We start from the raw sequence: 17,323 nt of genomic DNA on the forward strand, positions 1-17,323 counted from the left end.
AACATTAATAACATTTGGTGGAACAAAAACAGGTACAAGAAATTAATAAAATAATTAAATAATTAAAATAATAAAATAAATAAAATAATGCTGACAAATGTGAATTCATGAATTGATGAATGTCCTGAGTATTTACAAATCCACACATGGACAGTTAAATAATCATGAAGAAGAATTCAGGTGACTTTCTGAGTGATTGTTGGAAAACTGTGCAGCTTTGTGCTTCATTTAATAAAGCACGGTCTCTTCAGTCAGCTCCATTTGACTGACCTCTGCTGACCTCTGGTTTACCTGGGAATGCCGAGGTAAACCAGGGAAATCTGACCAATCACAGAAGACTTTGCAGGCCACCGGGCCGAAGAAAGTTAGCGAGTTAACGACGAGGGTGCCGGGGTCGCAAACTTTCTTCTGCCAGAAGCTCCTGTGTGAACAAAATAATGTCATTTTGTTCGAGGACACCCCGAGCTGCTGAACTCTGCTCGGCTTCACGTGGATTATGAATGAACCAGAAGACACACAAAAGCCTGCTTGGCCTTTGGAAATGCTCCTCCGGACAAAGAAGACTGCTGCTCTTCTGTTTTATGGTCAGATGAAAGAAAAACTAGATCGTTTGGCCACAATGAGTTATCTTTCATTTGGTGGAAAACAGGAGAACCTTTCAACCCAAAGAACACCTTCCTCACTGATAAACAAGGAGGAGGGAACTGAATGCTCTGGGGGGTTCAGCCAGTGGACCAGGGAACCTGATCACAGTGAACTGCACCATGAAAAAAGAGCAACACATCAAGATTCTGAACAACAACATCAGACAGTCTGCAGAGGAACCTGGCCATGGGCTCCAGTGGACATTTCAACACAAAAACAACCCAAAAATCTCCGTAAAAAGTGGTGAATAAATGGTGAGAGGACCAAAACATGAAGGTTTTGCAGCGGCCCACCAGAGTCCTGACTGGAATCTAACTGAGATTCTGTGAAGAAGCTAAAGATCAGAGTGATGGAAAGACCCTCCAAACAGAAAGAGTTGGAGCTCACTGCTGAAAATGAATGGAGGAAAAACCCAGTGGAGACATGCAACAAACTGCTCAGCAATTCCAGGGAGAGTTTGATTGCTGTAATAGCTAAGAGAGGATTTTATACTGATTATTGAGAAGGGGACGGATAATTTTGGACATGCCACTTTTTGTTCAAATCCAAGTAAAAGCAGAGAAATATTTTTTCCACAACAGAGCATCTTGTACATCATCTTATTAACTTCTGGAAGAAGCCTGAGTCATTTCTAGTCAGGAAAAAAAGACACTTGCTGGTTGAATAAAAGTAACTTGCAGCCTAAATTAGCCTGCAGTATGAACAATTTTGGGGTTACATGTAATTTCATCCACAGGACATCATTAAAACTAAAAACACTGCAGTACATACACCAGGCCTTTAGGTGGCGCTGTAACTCTACCACAGAAACACACGAAGAAGACATGGCAGCACGTTCAGCTTGTCTTCTGGTCTTATGAAACCAAACAGCATCAGGAGCTTCTGCAGCACGATCAACTTCTCTGGTTGAACAAGCTGATCGACATATTTTGTTCTCCAGGACGATCAGACAGGCCTGAATATGGAGCCCTGATTGAGGAACATCTCCACAGAGGAACTACAGGAACTACTTTCTACAAACATCACTGAGACATTGATCATGATGACATGTGGACTCACTCAGCCTTCCTGCAGTTCCTCACAGCTGGGATCAGTCTCTGTCGTCCCTCCTCTGATGTGTTGTACTTCTTCAGGTCCAACTCCTCCAGGACCTGGTCTGACATCTGCAGCATGTAGGCCAGAGCTGAGCAGTGGATCTCAGAGAGTTTCTCTGATCTGTTCTCTGACTTCAGGAACTTCTGGATGTCCTGATGGACTGAGAGGTCCTTCATCTCCATCAGACAGTGGAAGATGTTGATGCTTCTGTCAGGAGACATTTCATCACTGTTGATCTCCTTCAGGTTCTGGATGACTCTCTGGATGGTTTCTGGACTGATCTCTGTCCGACCCAGCAGACCTTCTAAGAGTCTCTGGTTGGATTTCAGAGAGAGGCCATGAAGGAAGCGGACAAACAGGTCCAGGTGGCCGTTCTGACTTCTGAGGGATTTCTGCAGGACTTTCTTCAGAAACTCATCCAGAGATGAGAGAGCATCATCAACATGATGCTTTCTGAAAAACTTCAAAACTTTATCATGAAAAGTCTTGTTCTGTCTCAGGAAGGTCTTCAGTTCGTCTGTCTTCCTGTTGGTGAAACAGTGGAACATGAAGACTGCAGCCAGAAACTCCTGAACACTCAGATGGACGAAGCTGTAGACGGCTTTCTGGAAGATCACAGACTCTCTTTTGAAGATCTGAGTACAAACTCCAGAGAACAGCGAGGCCTCAGTCACATCCAGACCACACTGCTCCAGGTCTTCTTGGTAGAACAGGATGTTTCCTTTCTCCAGATGTTCCAAGGCCATCCTGCCCAGCTTCAGAAGAAGCTCCCTGTCAGCCTCCGTCAGCTCCTGTGGACCCGTCTCAGGTCCTTCATGGTACTTGAGCTTCTTCCTGTGTGTCTGAACCAGCACAAAGTGGGAGTACATGTCAGTCAGGGTCTGGGGCAGCTCTCCTCTCTGCTCGCTGCTCAACATGTGCTCCAGAACTGTAGCAGTGATCCAGCAGAAGACTGGGATTCCACACATGATGTGGAGGCTCCTGGAGGTCTGGATGTGGGAGATGATTCTGCTGCTCAGCTCCTCATCACTCAGCCTCCTCCTGAAGTACTCCTCCTTCTGGGCGTCAGTGAAGCCTCGCACTTCTGTCAGTCTGTCCACACATGATGGAGGGATCTGATTGGTTGCCGCAGGTCTGGAAGTGATCCAGACCCGAGCCGAGGGCAGCAGATCCCCCCGGATGAGGTTAGTGAGCAGCAGGCTGACTGAAGACTGCTGGGAGACGTCAACCAGCCGCCGTTTGCTGCTGAAGTCCAGAGAAAGTCTGCTTTCATCCAGACCGTCAAAGATGAACAGCAGCTTGCAGACAGCCAGCTCCTCTGCCGTCAGCTTCTGGAGCGCCGGATGGAAAACATGGAGCAGCGTGAGAAGACTGTACGGCCGCTCTCTGATCAGGTTCAGCTCCCTGAAGGAGAGAACAACCAGCACACTGACATCCTGGTTCTCCAGGCCCTCGGCCCAGTCCAGAGTGAACTTGTGCACCGAGAAGGTTTTTCCGCTGCCGGCCACGCCGCTGGTCACAACCACTCGGATGTGTCTGAGCTGCTGGGCCGAGGCTTTGAAGATGTCCTGAACCCTGATGGCAGTGTGATGGAGGCTCTCCTTCCTGGAAGCTGTCTCCAGCTGCTTCAGCTCAGGTTCCCTCTGAAGCTCCTCACTGAGTCCCTCTGTGATGTGGAGCTCAGTGTAGATCCTGTTGAGGAGGCTTCCTCCTCCTGCTTCATCACTTCCTTCAGTCACACGTTCACATCTCCTCCTCAGACTCTTCTTATGTTCTTCTAGAAGCTGCTGCAGTCCTGATGAAGAACCCTGGTCCTGCTGCTCCTCACAGACATCACTGCTCTTCTTCTCTCTGTGGACACCAAGAAACATTTACTCTGAGCAACACGACACACAGCAGAGACACAAAGATCCAGCTTCAACTCTCACACTGCTTCAGAATAAAGAACTGAATCTGAACGTCAGCAAAACATCTCTCACTCTGGTTTGGAGGAAACAACAGGAAACAAAGAGTTTCTTACTTTGTGTCTGAAGGTCCAGGTTCAACACTAAAGTTTGGCAGATCACCTTTGGACCGGTCACTCTTCAGAGACAACCTGCTGGATCCTGAAGACTCTGCTGTGGGTGTACACACACGTACACACGTACACACGTACACACGTACACGTACACACGTACACACGTACACACGTACACACGTACACACGTACACACGTACACACGTACACACACACACACACACACACACACACACACACACACACACACACACACACACACACACACACACACACACACACACACACACACACACACACACACGGTAATTAATAACCATTAAAGAACAATTTTCTCAAATTAACAATTTTATAAAAGCAATTAATTACCTGTGGTAATCCATACTTTTAGTAATACTAATACCCAAATGTAAATCCCAACACATAAATGCTTCTAAACTGTGAAAAATTCTGACATTCTTGTCATGTATATCTGTGAATAAATGATGATTTTGCTGTCAAATTCCTTCTCTACGGTGTTTCCTTGTTTTACAGAAGGAAACTGTTTAGATGATGTTTACAAGTGTCTTGAGATAAAAAATATGACCAACAGAGTCACTGTTTTACTTCAAATATGTTTTTTCAGAAAAACTTGTTTTCTCCATTTTTTGCTCAGAGAGACGTGTTTTTGGTGAAACCACCCGATGTTGTACTGATGATTACTAAAGAACACTGAAAGGTACAAACCAGCTTTTTTTCCTAATGAAAGAAGAGAGTTTACTCTTCCATGTGATAGTTTCAGTGTTTACACAATCCTGGAACTCAAATATTCTGAGTCTTGAATCATGAGTCAAAATTGAGGGTTTGGCTGATCTGAAACCAGCTGGCAGCGAAAGACTTACAATGAAACAATGATGAAGATGAAAGTGAGCCCCCCCCCCCGCCAACATAAAAGGTGAAACTTGTGTGTCAGTCCAGTCTTGACTTCATTAAGGGACTCTGTGAACGGAGGCAGTGAGGCAGAGCTGAGAGCTCAGTGTGTTGAGTGTGAGCTCACGCTGGAGCCACAACTGAAGTCTTCAAAACTGAAGTCCTGTTCACACAGGATTAAAATTACCCCAGGACTCCAGGTAACACGTGAATTACCCTCCAACGTCCTTTCAGTGCATTCACACAGAATATGCAAACCCTTTTTTACTCTAATTTACAGACATCAGAGTCAAATACGATCCCAGATGGACGGAACCATTCTGATTAAAATATTGCTGTAATGGAATTTTATTATACAGACTTGTTGGATCTTAAGGCCCATCAACACTGAAGCCCGTGACTCCTCAGACTCCTCCAGTCTGTCCTCTGCCAGTCTCTACGTCCAGTGATATGCCCGATGAAAACACTCTCTTCTCCTCACAATAACAAAAATCAATCAATCAATCAATCAATCAGTCAATCAATAAATCCTGCATAAGCAGGGCAACCTCAATTATTTTCTCATGAATATCAACTTATTCAGATCTGGAAATTATTTCTCAAAACAAACAGTCCAAACCAATGAATGTCACATTATCTTCAAGAATATCCACATTCATCATAGCTGCTGTGTAAACTCCAGCACTAACACATCACACAACTAAATAACAGCGTGTTCTCTTCTTACATTCAACACAAATTCTTCTCCAATTGTTTTTTTCCCCATTTTTCAGTAAATTCCATCCAGAAATCAGACACCAAAACAGAATACAGCTAAACCAATACCATCTTGACCACACAGACATTTCTTTGCAGCAACAGAGCACATTGATGAAGCTGGGTTTGTCAGCACATGAGCAGCCATCAGGTAAAAACACAGCGGAGAACAGGACACAAAGATATTCAATCCTCGGCTCACATCTGGAGCTGGAGAACTGGAGCTATGAATCACATTTCAACTCGGGGCAACACCAAAAAAACCCTGACAGCGCAACGCATCCATCTGGAAATTTTAATGGATAACTTCGGTTTAAACTGTGTTCACCTTGTTCATAGAACGAAGTAGAACAATATACTCATATAAGCGGGTGGTGACCAATAACTTAGGTGCACAGCGCCACCTACTGTGTCTCTTGGTGAATGTACTTCGGTTTACATCCACATCACCGTATTCACTTCAGAGATCTGTAAAACAACAACAGCACGTATCTGGCGACCCCGGGCTGTGGTGGAGGAGTGGCGTGAGCGGACCAGGAGGAAATATTGGTGAAACTAATGAGTTTTTGGACGATTAAAGCCGTTTTGGGAGCCGGCGCCACACATGCCCCATTGGCTAACAGTATATGGAGGTCTGCAGCTCCACTATGGATCTAAATTTCTCCCGAAGCACTGTTCGGATCAGAAAAGCATTTGGGGTGAGAATATTGTTCTACTTCATTCTATAAACAACGTGAAAACTGTTTAAACTGAACTTATCCTTTAAATCCCGTTGACAGCGCTGCCAGGTCTTCATCTTCCCATCCAACCACCAGACCCGCTCCAGTACTAATACAAAGTCTTCCCCAGCAAGCTTGTAAAACAATTCTAAAACCACTAAATTCATTTTATAAAAGTGCCATAAAAATTCATGATAAGAGAAAGCGTTCACACCACCACTGCTCAGTGCTTCAGAAATATAACATGTTGAGTCTTGAGAATATAATCATACATGCTAACCTCTGCCTGCTTTTTAAGATCATACATAATGACGCACCTCCACCACTGAAAGTATTTATTTCTCTGTGCTCTGAGACATCAACACAGACCACTAGATCAGTGTCGAGGGAAGAATGTTGTATCCCAGGACGAAAAACTACATTTGCTAAATCATCTTTCTCTTGTGTAGCCACAGATCAGTGGAATAACCTCCCAACAGAAATAACAGCCTCACAAACCTGAAGTCCTTCCTGTTTGGTAAAGAAATGGATCTTATCAACTCAAGTTTGCACACATGGTTTGGCAAGGGTGGGATGGGGAGGGGGGTATTTTATTGAATACTGTATGGGTGTGTGGGGGGTACTTTATACTCTCAGGGCGTGTGTGTGTGTGTGTGTGTGTGTGTGTGTGTGTGTGTGTGTGTGTGTGTGTGTGCGTGCGTGCGCCTGTGTTTGCAGACAACTCTGCTCTGTCTTCTCTTAAAGCTATCCATTTTAAATGTACCGGCCTCACTGTCACTGTCTTTTTTACTGTTAGAAACTGATGTCTCATTGTTCATTTCATTTGTTTTTACTGTTTATTATTTTAATACATCAACCTGCCGAAGGGACTGCAGGTGGAAATTAGCAGTATGTGCGCACACGGGAAGTGTAAAGGATTGTGAACTGATAAGGGGCAGATATTATAAGCTTTTGCTTCTTTCTGTACCTTTTCATTCATCATATCTGTGCTGAAGTATGTAGATGCAAGTATGTTGCATTCACCTTTTTTTTTTATTTCAATGAATGAAATTAATAAATCAAATCAAAAGTATACAACAACCTGATACAGGCATCTTTCCCTTTTTCTGACGGATAATGTTTACATGTACACTCTCCCTTTTCAAAAAAAACTGAGAAAGAACTTATTGTTATTGTTTTGTGTTTTCCGACATTTTTGGGAAGTTAACCGACCTGTCGATAAGAGGAACCAATGAGACGATAGGGAGGTTTTTTTCTTCTTTTCCCAAGCCATAACAACCTCAGTCCAGGACTGTCAGGACGTGAACTCCAAACTCTCCGCCTGACTCGGTTCGCCACAGAGCTCAGACACTTCTGACCTGTTTCTGAGCGCCTCCCCGGGCTGCGCTCTGATCTGGCGGTCTGCCTCCGTTCTCCACGGAGTTCAACAAGCTCCAGTATGTTTCCACCGGACGCGACGCGAATCTTCGTGCGATGAGATTACATACAAAGTCAATGTAATGACGAGATCGTCGATCATCTTGAGTGGCGAGGGGGGGGCGAGCGTTTCCAGCGAAAGATTGGCGCGCCCGTCGACTTGTGGGGCGTTCACACCGGCAGTGAGTAGCGCGGCGAGGGCGGCCGTTTTACAGAGAAAATATATGGTTTTCGAGCGGCCAGGAAGCGGCGAGCGGTCACACGGCGAGAATTTATGAGCGGCCGATATGATCAAAAATACGGCGTCAGAGACGGCGTTTAAAGCGGCGTAAATATGGGCAGATGCCGTTCGCCGAACGCCGTCACGTGACCAGGCGGCGTTCGTGGAACGCCGCATGGTCAAACCAGACGCCGCTCCGCAAACGCCGTCTGGTTTGACCAGACGCCTGCATTATAATTTTATTCTGATATTCTACACCCCTGAAGTTTGGTCAGCCAGTAAAATTAATTTATTTTTACCCAATCAGTGGAAACCTGGGGAGACTGAAGCAGCTGCAGGACATAAGTATACTGAGGCCTTAAGAATTCAGCGAACTCAGCGGCGGCCGCTCTACTCTTGCCGCTGAGAGAAGACACGGAAGTGATCAGCGCACGGCTAGAAGAAACCAATCAGAGGCTTTGTCCAAAGTGTGGGCCCGCCCAACTCGCTCTGATTGGCTAAAACTCCTGAACATTGAGCACCACTGGTAGTTAGAACTGTCACTTAATGACTGCTTACAGAGAAGAAAAAAAAAAAAAACAAAACAAAATATCTCCACGCCGGATTTCCGGCACTGTGCCGGAGGTCTTCAAGCCCTGCCTTCCTCACCGCCGACATCATGAAGGCTCTGAGGAGGTCAAAGGTCAACAGTGCACCTGGTGGTGACATCATCAGTGGACTGGTTCTCAGACTCTGTGCCGACCAGCTCGGGGGGGTTTTCCAGAACCTGTTCCAGGCCTCCATCTCCACTGGAATTGTCCCCAAGTGGTGGAAACTCTCCACCATCATCCCAATTCCCAAGGTGAGCCCTCCCATGACCTTGAATGACCTCCAGCCCATTGCATTAACCTCCCAGGTGATGAAAGCCATGGAGAGGCTCGTCTAACAACACATTCTCTCCATGACCGAATGGCAGCCAGACCCGCTCCAGTTTGCTGATCAAAGACACAAAGGTGATGATGATGCCAAAGCCTTCATCATCCACACCATCCAGAAACACCTGGAGCTTCCTGACACACCTGCCAGGCTCCTGTTTGCTGACTTCTCCTCTGCCTCCAACACTCTGCAGCCCCACATCCTTGCAGAAAGACTTCACCTGAACTCCAACATGTGCAGCCAGCTCACACTCTGGATCCTGGACTTTCTCACTAACAGAACCCAGCAGGTCCAGATTAACAATAACCTCTCTGACGTCCTCACCACCTCCACAGGCTCCACCCAGGGTTGTGTCTCTCCTGCTCTTCATTCAGGCCAGTGAGTGCAGATCCACACAACCCAGATGTCTCCTGGTGAAGTTTGCAGAGGACACAGTTCTCCGGTCCTCCTCCGGTCCCACTTTGCCTTCACTCTCCATCACAACAACCGACGTATCGTTTTATTGTAACATCTCATGGTAAGTCCATGATTACTGATTATTTGGTGTTGAGATCCAGATCCTGACTCCCTCTGGTTTTCTCTGTGATGTTTATTAATCTGTCAAATAACCAACAACTCAGTGTCCTTCAGTCCTAAGATTCTGAATTTCTTTGTTTTGTTGTATTTCTTTCATTTAGAAAACTCCACTGTGTTCCAGACTGTCTGTGGAGCATCTTTTCACAGCTGCTCCTTGGATCTGATCTACTCTGGTCGACTCTTTCCTCTTTCCGACACTGAGAGCTGCATCTCTTCTTGTGTTTGGTGTCTTTGTGGATTCTGTACCTGGACTCTGCAGGAGCAGCTGGCGTCTCTTCCCTGTCCACAGACTCTGCTCTGTCCTCCTCTTCACCCACATCACTCATCTTCAGTCAGGCTGAGAGAGAAACCAGCAACAAGAACAAAGCTGTGAAACCTGTTGAAGACTCACTGTCAGTGATCAGACTCCTCTGTGTCCGCGTTGGGCGTGCGTGCCAGTTGCCCGTGCGCTTAAAGCGCCACAGCAAACAAACCATGACGGACACGAACTTTGAAAAGTGACAGTGTGAAGCCATCAGACTACAGAGACATCCAGATAGAGAAGAACTGGAGGACGGAGAGAGCAGACTGTCTGGAGGGAGGAGAAGGTCTGGAGACGAAAGTGAAAGTATCTCCGTGATCGCTCAGGGCGCGGCCCCGATGGAGAAACAGAAAGAAAAAACAAGGCGACATGAACTCTAATACTAAACGATAAAACACTGTCGATGTATGTGCTTTATTTCTATCAATAATCTGCAATAAAAGAGCAGATAAACAGTCTGGAGCGCCCAAGGATGCGTGGATCAGTGCGCATGAAAAGCAAAAGTCGCACGACAGGAAACGTGGTGCGCGGAGCGGAAAGCGCAAAACGGGCTTTATGGGGGTTCACACAGTCTCTACTTTGAAGGTTTTGACTTTTCTAATGAATATAAAGTGACAGCTGGAGCTGGTTCAGGTCACCTTGGATCAGTTTCTAAATCAGCTGTTAAACTGTTTGAACTGCTGGGAGACCATCACCGCTCTGAGCGGCTCTCCTTCCTCACTCAGCTCGTTTCACAACATCCAGCTTCAAAATACAGCAAGTGAATCCAAAAGTGATTTTTGTTGTAAACACTTTGACATTAGAAGACAAACGTTGGACAAACACTCACCTGCTCCTCCTCCTCTGACAGTCGACTGGAAGTTGAGAGTCTGAACTCACTCAGTTCTTCTCTTCTTGTTTCCTGGTTGGACTGTTGAGCAGCTGCTCCTCCTCCTCAGTGTTTCTTTGAAATCACACCCTCACAGTGCAGGAAGTGTGAGACACGAATCAGCCTATCAGAATAAGATCCTGTGTTTTGGATGCAGCGTGAAACAGAAAGTAAAGAGATGAACTTCATGTCACTTCAAAACATTCATCTTTACAGCTGGCTGGTCAAACTATGGAGGACTAAAAGGGCCAAAATTAAATAAATAAATACATAATTAATTGAATAATTAATTAAATGTGTCACTATTACTGAAGTGGGACAAAATAATTAAACGTGTTGTTATATATTTCATTCATTTATTAAAATATCAATTCATTTTATGTAAAAAAAAAAAAAGTGATTATATCACTGTTTCTTTAATGTTTTGCAGTGGATCATGAATTCATTTTGTCTGTCAACCTTCCAGTCAAAGTCGGTGGGCGGATTCTAACACCTGATTGGTTACCCTTCCATCAAGTCAAGGCAAATCGATTCCAGATGATGGATTGCTGAAGAGCTTGTGAACACATTCTGATACACTGGGTGGCGCTATTCGCCTCTACGTTGGTTTGGATACTCTATTTAACAAAACTTTATCGGCAACCACGAAAGGATTCAGTTCTCTGATCCAAATATAGATACAGTGCGGTGCAAGACACAGGCCGTTTCTCAATTCTTACTACTTGGCGAGAACACACTTGTTAGTCGTAGTTCGAGTACAGACTTGTGGCGAGGCGAGAACACATGGAAGTTAATGCACACTTGGAACCAGCGTACTTGATAACATCATGGTGTGTTCACAACACCAATATCTGTTAGTTTTAATATCTGTAGGAGCCATAATTTAGGGTGTGTATGTGTCACTGGGTGTTTAAGGTTTCCATGGTGATGCACGGGTGCTTGGTCACGTGACGCATGCGGTGGTGGGCGGTCACTGTCAGGTAGTTATTAAAAGGTGTGTTCACCTGCAGGCAGGTGGAGAGAGGAGAGCGGGGTCGCCATCATTTTTGTTGACCGTTTGCGGTGGTTTTTGGCCCGTTTTCGTTGATGCTCGTGGATGCAAAGAGGTCACTTCAGGGACAGCCGACAGTGTGTGCAATCGGATGTTCATTAAACGTGTTGAACTGCATTCACGTCGAGTGTGCTTTCTGGAGGACGCGGCAGCGCGTCGGACAAACAGAACCCTTACCTTTCCTCTCAAAGGCGACGAGGTTGGCTTGGAGTCGCCGTTACAATATCATCTATACATTCAAATATTAAAAAACAGCAACATGAGTGTTTATAGAGGGGCCAGTGATCAGAAAGTATTTGAGGAAAAGAGTAGTTGTGTGGGACAAGTTTATATAGCAAGTCGAAGCATTAAACATTGGAAAAACGTTAAAATGACAATACAGGATGATCTATTCTCGACTGTAGAAAACTGTGGCAAAATTGCTTGTACTTATTACAAGCACCAGTGGGTGTGAGCGTTGACTTAACCCCGGGCTCCTACCATGTGGAACCGGCTCCCAGTTCTGCTCCTTCTCTCGTTTCAATGTAATTTCATTGTATTGCTTCATGCCATTGATGATTGTTCCTCTTGTAGCCTGTGTCCTCTGTGTTTATATATGAAAAGTATGTAGATACAAGAAACCATCTGTCCTATCTCCTTCTCTTTCTGTCCCCTCACCCCAACCGGAACCGCAGAAAGCCGCCACCTCTGAGCCTGGTTCTGCAAAGGCTTCTTCCTGTCAAAAGCGAGTTTTTCCTTTCCACAATCACTTGTACTTGCTCATGTGGATCTGTTGGGTTTCTCTGTAAGTGTCTAGAAACGACCATGTTGTAATTGGCACTTCATGAATAAAGCTGAATTGAATTGAATTATTAATGCTATCTATAACACAGTGTTACTCTCACTTCTATCCCACCTGCCCTCCTGAACAGCCTTTCAGTTACTGTTGAACTACTTGGATCTAAGCTGAGAAGAAAAGCAGGTGATCAGACATTTCTACAAAAACAATTTTTAACTTTATGTTTCACTGCCTGTCATACCTGTGTGTCTGTTGTCATCCGTCTGTTCATGTCTTCATGGTGCACTGTTTTACACTAGTCTAATATACTGTACTGTTGGTGCAGGCGACATACGAGCGTTTTGAAATTTAACCATCCCAACTATATTTCAGGAACACAAACGCATCACCAACACAGCCTCTTGTGCAGCAGCAGCACCAACCATCAGTCCCGGTATAACATAAACCACAGAACCCGGCCAAAGTAACTCAATAAACGCTGAATAACTTAACTGTTCATGACACAAAACAGCAACTTAAGAACTATAACACAATTGATTTTAAATCAAGAGAACAACTCCCCCCACAGAACATGTCCCACAATGCCTTTCGGTCACTCAGATACCACCAGATAACTGTGTGAATGGCATGAATTCAGGGCACATAGGTGAAGGAAGGCATTGAGAATAGGCCTGTTTCAGTTTGTTTGGTTGTTGCTTTTAGGTTTTGTTTCATGAAACGTGGATCTCGGGTGTGGACGAGAGAGAGAGACGTTTCAGCACCACAGACAGCTCCGCGTCCGAGTTTCATGGTGTTGAAGGGACCGGCCAGAACACACACATCCTGACATATCAGTGGAGTTTCAGTAACTGATCTCACCTTGTCAAGTCCAGGACTCTGACGCCCTCTAGTGGTCTGAGGTTTTCTCCTGAGAAAAACAAAAGCAAAGGAAGAAATTTGTTTTTCCAGCTGTTTTGGTCCATTGTGCCGGTAAAGAAGCCCGTCTCTTCATCACTGCACCGAAGAGTCTGGAAGCAGTGACTGGATCCTGTTTGATGATCCTGAGTAGCTTCAGACCTGCTTCAGAGGAAGAGTTGAGAGTATTGAGTAGAGTATTAAACAGAGCTGATGTCTGTTTCCATTCTGAAGATAAATCAACTTGTATTGAAGCTTCATGTTTCTCTGTACATTTAAACAAGTTTTATCTCAATTTATTGTTGCATTCTTTTCACTTTGTTCTGGTTTCACGAGCTTTGGATCTCCTGTAATGAGCATGGAAATAATGACAACAGAAAACGTAAATATCTTTTTCCACAAAATCATGGTGTTAATGCTTTACAGAAACAAAGTTTTTTCTTTGACATGAAGTCATGAGAATCTGTGAAGTGATGAAAATGAAACTGATTAAATGGAGAAACTGCTTTAATTTTTTTCAGTCAAGACAAAAGGTTGTGAACTGCTGCTGCACAGGAAGCATGTATAATGTGTTAAAGTATGGACCCAAACACAGAACCCTGCAGAACTCCATTTAGTCTGAGCTGAAGAGTCATCAGCATGAAGGAAGTGGAATTTTGTGAGACAGACCAAACAAAACAAACTAAAAACAGTAATACAACTGTGATTAGACTGAACTGTGGAACGTCTTGGTCTGGGGATGCTCTGGTCCTGGTCTTCACTGCAGCATGAAAGAGGATTCTCTTTCATCCCTACTGACCGCCAGAGGCGGTGCTTAAAGCACTGGAATGTTCCCTTCGCGCATGCGTAGTTCGAGTATGTATGCCAACAAAGTCACTCGTGACCCCTGGGTGACCCAGGAACTGCTTAAGTTCAGGGCTTCACCCACCACTCGTCTCCTTTTTTCTTCTCGCGTCTGTTCGTGTACACCTGACGGGACGAGCCTGTACGGCGTTGTGATGCACCGTCGCTGGGAGCCTTGTGACCTTCGAGGTCGGAGCTGCTTTGTGCCCTCCAAAGGCTGTGACGTGTTGCGGTCCCGTTCATCTGGTTCGGTGGCGCTGCGCATTGCCTGTGGTGAGAGATTCATTCATACCTCCGAAGGACGGTAAGGTTGCTGAATACATACATGCTACTATTCCTCATGGTGAGTGCTTGGGGGAGCGGCTGCTCCCCCCGGGCTTGTTTACATGACGGCCGCGGCCGTTGCGGCGTGGTCGGTGGTAACTTGGGGCGCAGGGACACTGCTCGCGTTCCTCGCCCGGCTTCAGGAAGCGATTGGCTGGTGTGATGCTGTGCTTCTGACTGTTGTGGAGCCGCATTGAGCCCCCCCGCCGTGCGGGGCTCGCTGAGACCACCGGCTCGGCTTCTGATTGCGCCGATGAGCGCGGCGCTGCAGCGTGCTGGGTGCTCCCGCCCCCGCCGCCGCGGAGCACGGCGCTAGCTCGGCTTGGCGGCTAGTCAGTGAGGTATGTTGTGTGTCGGGGGATCAGCCTCCTCTTCCACCGGCCGCTGCGTTCTTCTGATTGTTACATATCAGCTGCTCAGGCAGGTGATGCCGCTGCTACCAGGCGGGCTGGTCCCGCCGTTCCCGCGGCCGCTGCGGTGGCCTCAGTGATAGCATGCGGTTGCTGGTGCGTGTCTGTGTCACGTGCACCCCCGCTCCGACAGGGGACGCCTCTGCTAGCAGGCGGAGGGAGCCGCCGCGCTCCTTCTCCGCTGGTAGCATTCTCTGGCGTCTATATTGTAGTGTGCAGGCAGGGGTGTGTCTCTATTATTTGAGGCCCGCATGCCCCCGCCCCCGCTACTAGGATGGGGCTGTGCACGCGCCACCCCCTCCCCCTCACACACTAGCCTGCTGTGGTTCTATACTAGCCTGCTGTGGTTCTATACTAGCCTGCTGTGATTCTACACTAGCCTGCTGTGTTTCTACACACGTACATGTCTTGGTGCGTTATGCTGGTTGCGGTGTTCTGCTGTTGCGGCGCCTGTGCTGGTTGCGGTGTTTCCGCTGTTGCGGTGCTTACTCTGGTTGCGGTGTTTCCGCTGTTGCGGCGCTTACTCTGGTTGCGGTGTTTCCGCTGTTGCGGCGCTTACGCTGGTTGCGGTGTTTCCGCGGTTGCGGTGTTTCCGCGGTTGCGGCGCTTACGCAACGCCAGGTTATGGCGTTTCCACCAGGTTTCGGTGTTTCCGCAACGCCAGGTTATGGCGTTTCCACCAGGTTGCGGTGTTTCCGCAACGCCAGGTTACGGCGTTTCCACCAGGTTGCGGTGTTTCCGCAACGCCAGGTTACGGCGTTTCCACCAGGTTGCGGTGTTTCCGCAACGCCAGGTTACGGCGTTTCCACCAGGTTGCGGTGTTTCCGCAACGCCAGGTTACGGCGTTTCCACCAGGTTGCGGTGTTTCCGCAACGCCAGGTTACGGCGTTTCCACCAGGTTGCGGTGTTTCCGCAACGCCAGGTTACGGCGTTTCCACCAGGTTGCGGTGTTTCCGCAACGCCAGGTTACGGCGTTTCCACCAGGTTGCGGTGTTTCCGCAACGCCAGGTTACGGCGTTTCCACCAGGTTGCGGTGTTTCCGCAACGCCAGGCTACTGTGTTTCCACCAGGTTGCGGTGTTTCCGCAACGCCAGGCTACTGTGTTTCCACAATGCCAGGTTGCATTGTTTCCGCGACGCCAGGTTACGGTGTTCCCCCGGATTGCGGTGTCTCCGCCAGTTGCAGCGCCTCCGCTGGTGCGGTGTTAGGCTATTGCACTGTCTGCACTCTTTGTGCAGTGGACCGCTCCGTGTTCTGCGCGAGCGGCGGTATAGCCTTCTGTTCTTGGAATGCTAAGTAGCGGACGTTGCTGGGCAGCCGGCGTCCAGCCTGCCGCCCTGTCCTTTTTCCCGCACCTGTTGCTCGGTGTGTGGAGCCGCTCCCGTGGGAGCAGCGGGGCGATTGTTCCCCCCCCCCCCCCCCCCCCCCCCCCCGCACCCACTTGGTTTGCCGTGTAGGCTGCGTATAAGCCCCTTCCCTCGGCTTACCGCACCACTGTCCCGGGCACCTGATACTCTGACTAATGGCACCACTGCGGGGCAGTGAGGAGCAGGTGTCCCTGGTCGACTGTTTTTTTTTCCATTGTGGTGCTGCCCGGCTGCTGGCTTGACACTCTGCGTTTGCCGTGCAGGCGGCGTATGCCCCCTTCCCTCGGCTTATCGCGCTAGCATCTCCTACTCCGGGCGCCCGGTCCTCCGACGGGCTCAGCTGCAGTTGCTGTGCAGGCGGCGTATGCCCCCTTCCCTCAGCTTCTGCGCTGCTATAATTCTTACCGGCTGCGTGCGCGCGGCAGTGCGGTCAGGCAGGAGGAGAGAGAGCAGTCGCCTGGTGGCCGCTCTCTCTGCTGGTCGTGGATGGTGTCTGGTTTGGTTGTGCGAGCGGCGTGCGCCCGCTTCCCTCCACCTCCATGGACAGGATATGATATGAGGTGGGAGAGCTGCGTGCTTGACGACAGACGGCTCTCACCACGATGTTGCCTGGGGAGCCCCCCCTACAGGCGGATGATGGCCACGACCACTGTTCCAGTTGTCTTGGTCCTGTTCACCTCACGGAGGCGCTGTTGTACGACCTGTGCATGGCCAGTGGCTACGTGCCCTGGGCGCAGCAGGCCGGCTGCCTGGCGCTGGTCTCTTCTGCTGCTGGGGGTGCCCCCCGCCCTCCCCCCTTCTGAGGGCCGGGGGGTGTACTCTGGGTGCTGTGCCTGGCGCGGCTGCGGCTGGCCTGGAGCATATGCCAGATGTGGGGCCGGCTATAGCGTCCCTCAGCTGATCTCGCTACCGTTGTGCTGGCCTATTGCACGCACCCGCCCTGGCTGTCGGGTGGCGCGGTGGCAAACGGTGGAAGGAGCTGTCGAGCTTCCCCTCCTGGATGGCCTGGTGTTCTGCGTTGCTTCGCTGACGGCATACGCCCCCTTCACTATTGGTGGTGGGTGTGCAATACACGCCCCGCTGCTGTTGGGTGGTGCCACTTTGGAGGCTTTTGAATGAGGGAGCTGCTGGGCAGCCGTTCCCTCTCCTCGACGTGGCTTTAGCTGGGACCCTGGCCGGTGGTTAGCGTTTGCTGTGCAGGCGGCGTGGGCTGCCTTCC

The 17,323-nt window shown here is 48.3% G+C and overlaps 1 protein-coding gene across 1 annotated transcript; it reads right to left on the bottom strand.

The window, feature by feature from the left end:
* Positions 1-1,712: 1,712 nt before the first annotated feature.
* On the bottom strand, positions 1,713-3,035 carry LOC115393962 (protein NLRC3-like; the record flags this gene model as incomplete). Its single annotated transcript, XM_030099080.1, has 1 exon — positions 1,713-3,035. A coding segment is annotated over one exon (1,323 nt), but the record flags the coding sequence as incomplete, so codon positions are not given.
* Positions 3,036-17,323: the final 14,288 nt, after the last annotated feature.

The sequence above is a fragment of the Salarias fasciatus genome, chromosome 9 (assembly GCF_902148845.1).
Source record: "Salarias fasciatus chromosome 9, fSalaFa1.1, whole genome shotgun sequence".
In the NCBI taxonomy this organism is placed as follows: domain Eukaryota; kingdom Metazoa; phylum Chordata; class Actinopteri; order Blenniiformes; family Blenniidae; genus Salarias; species Salarias fasciatus.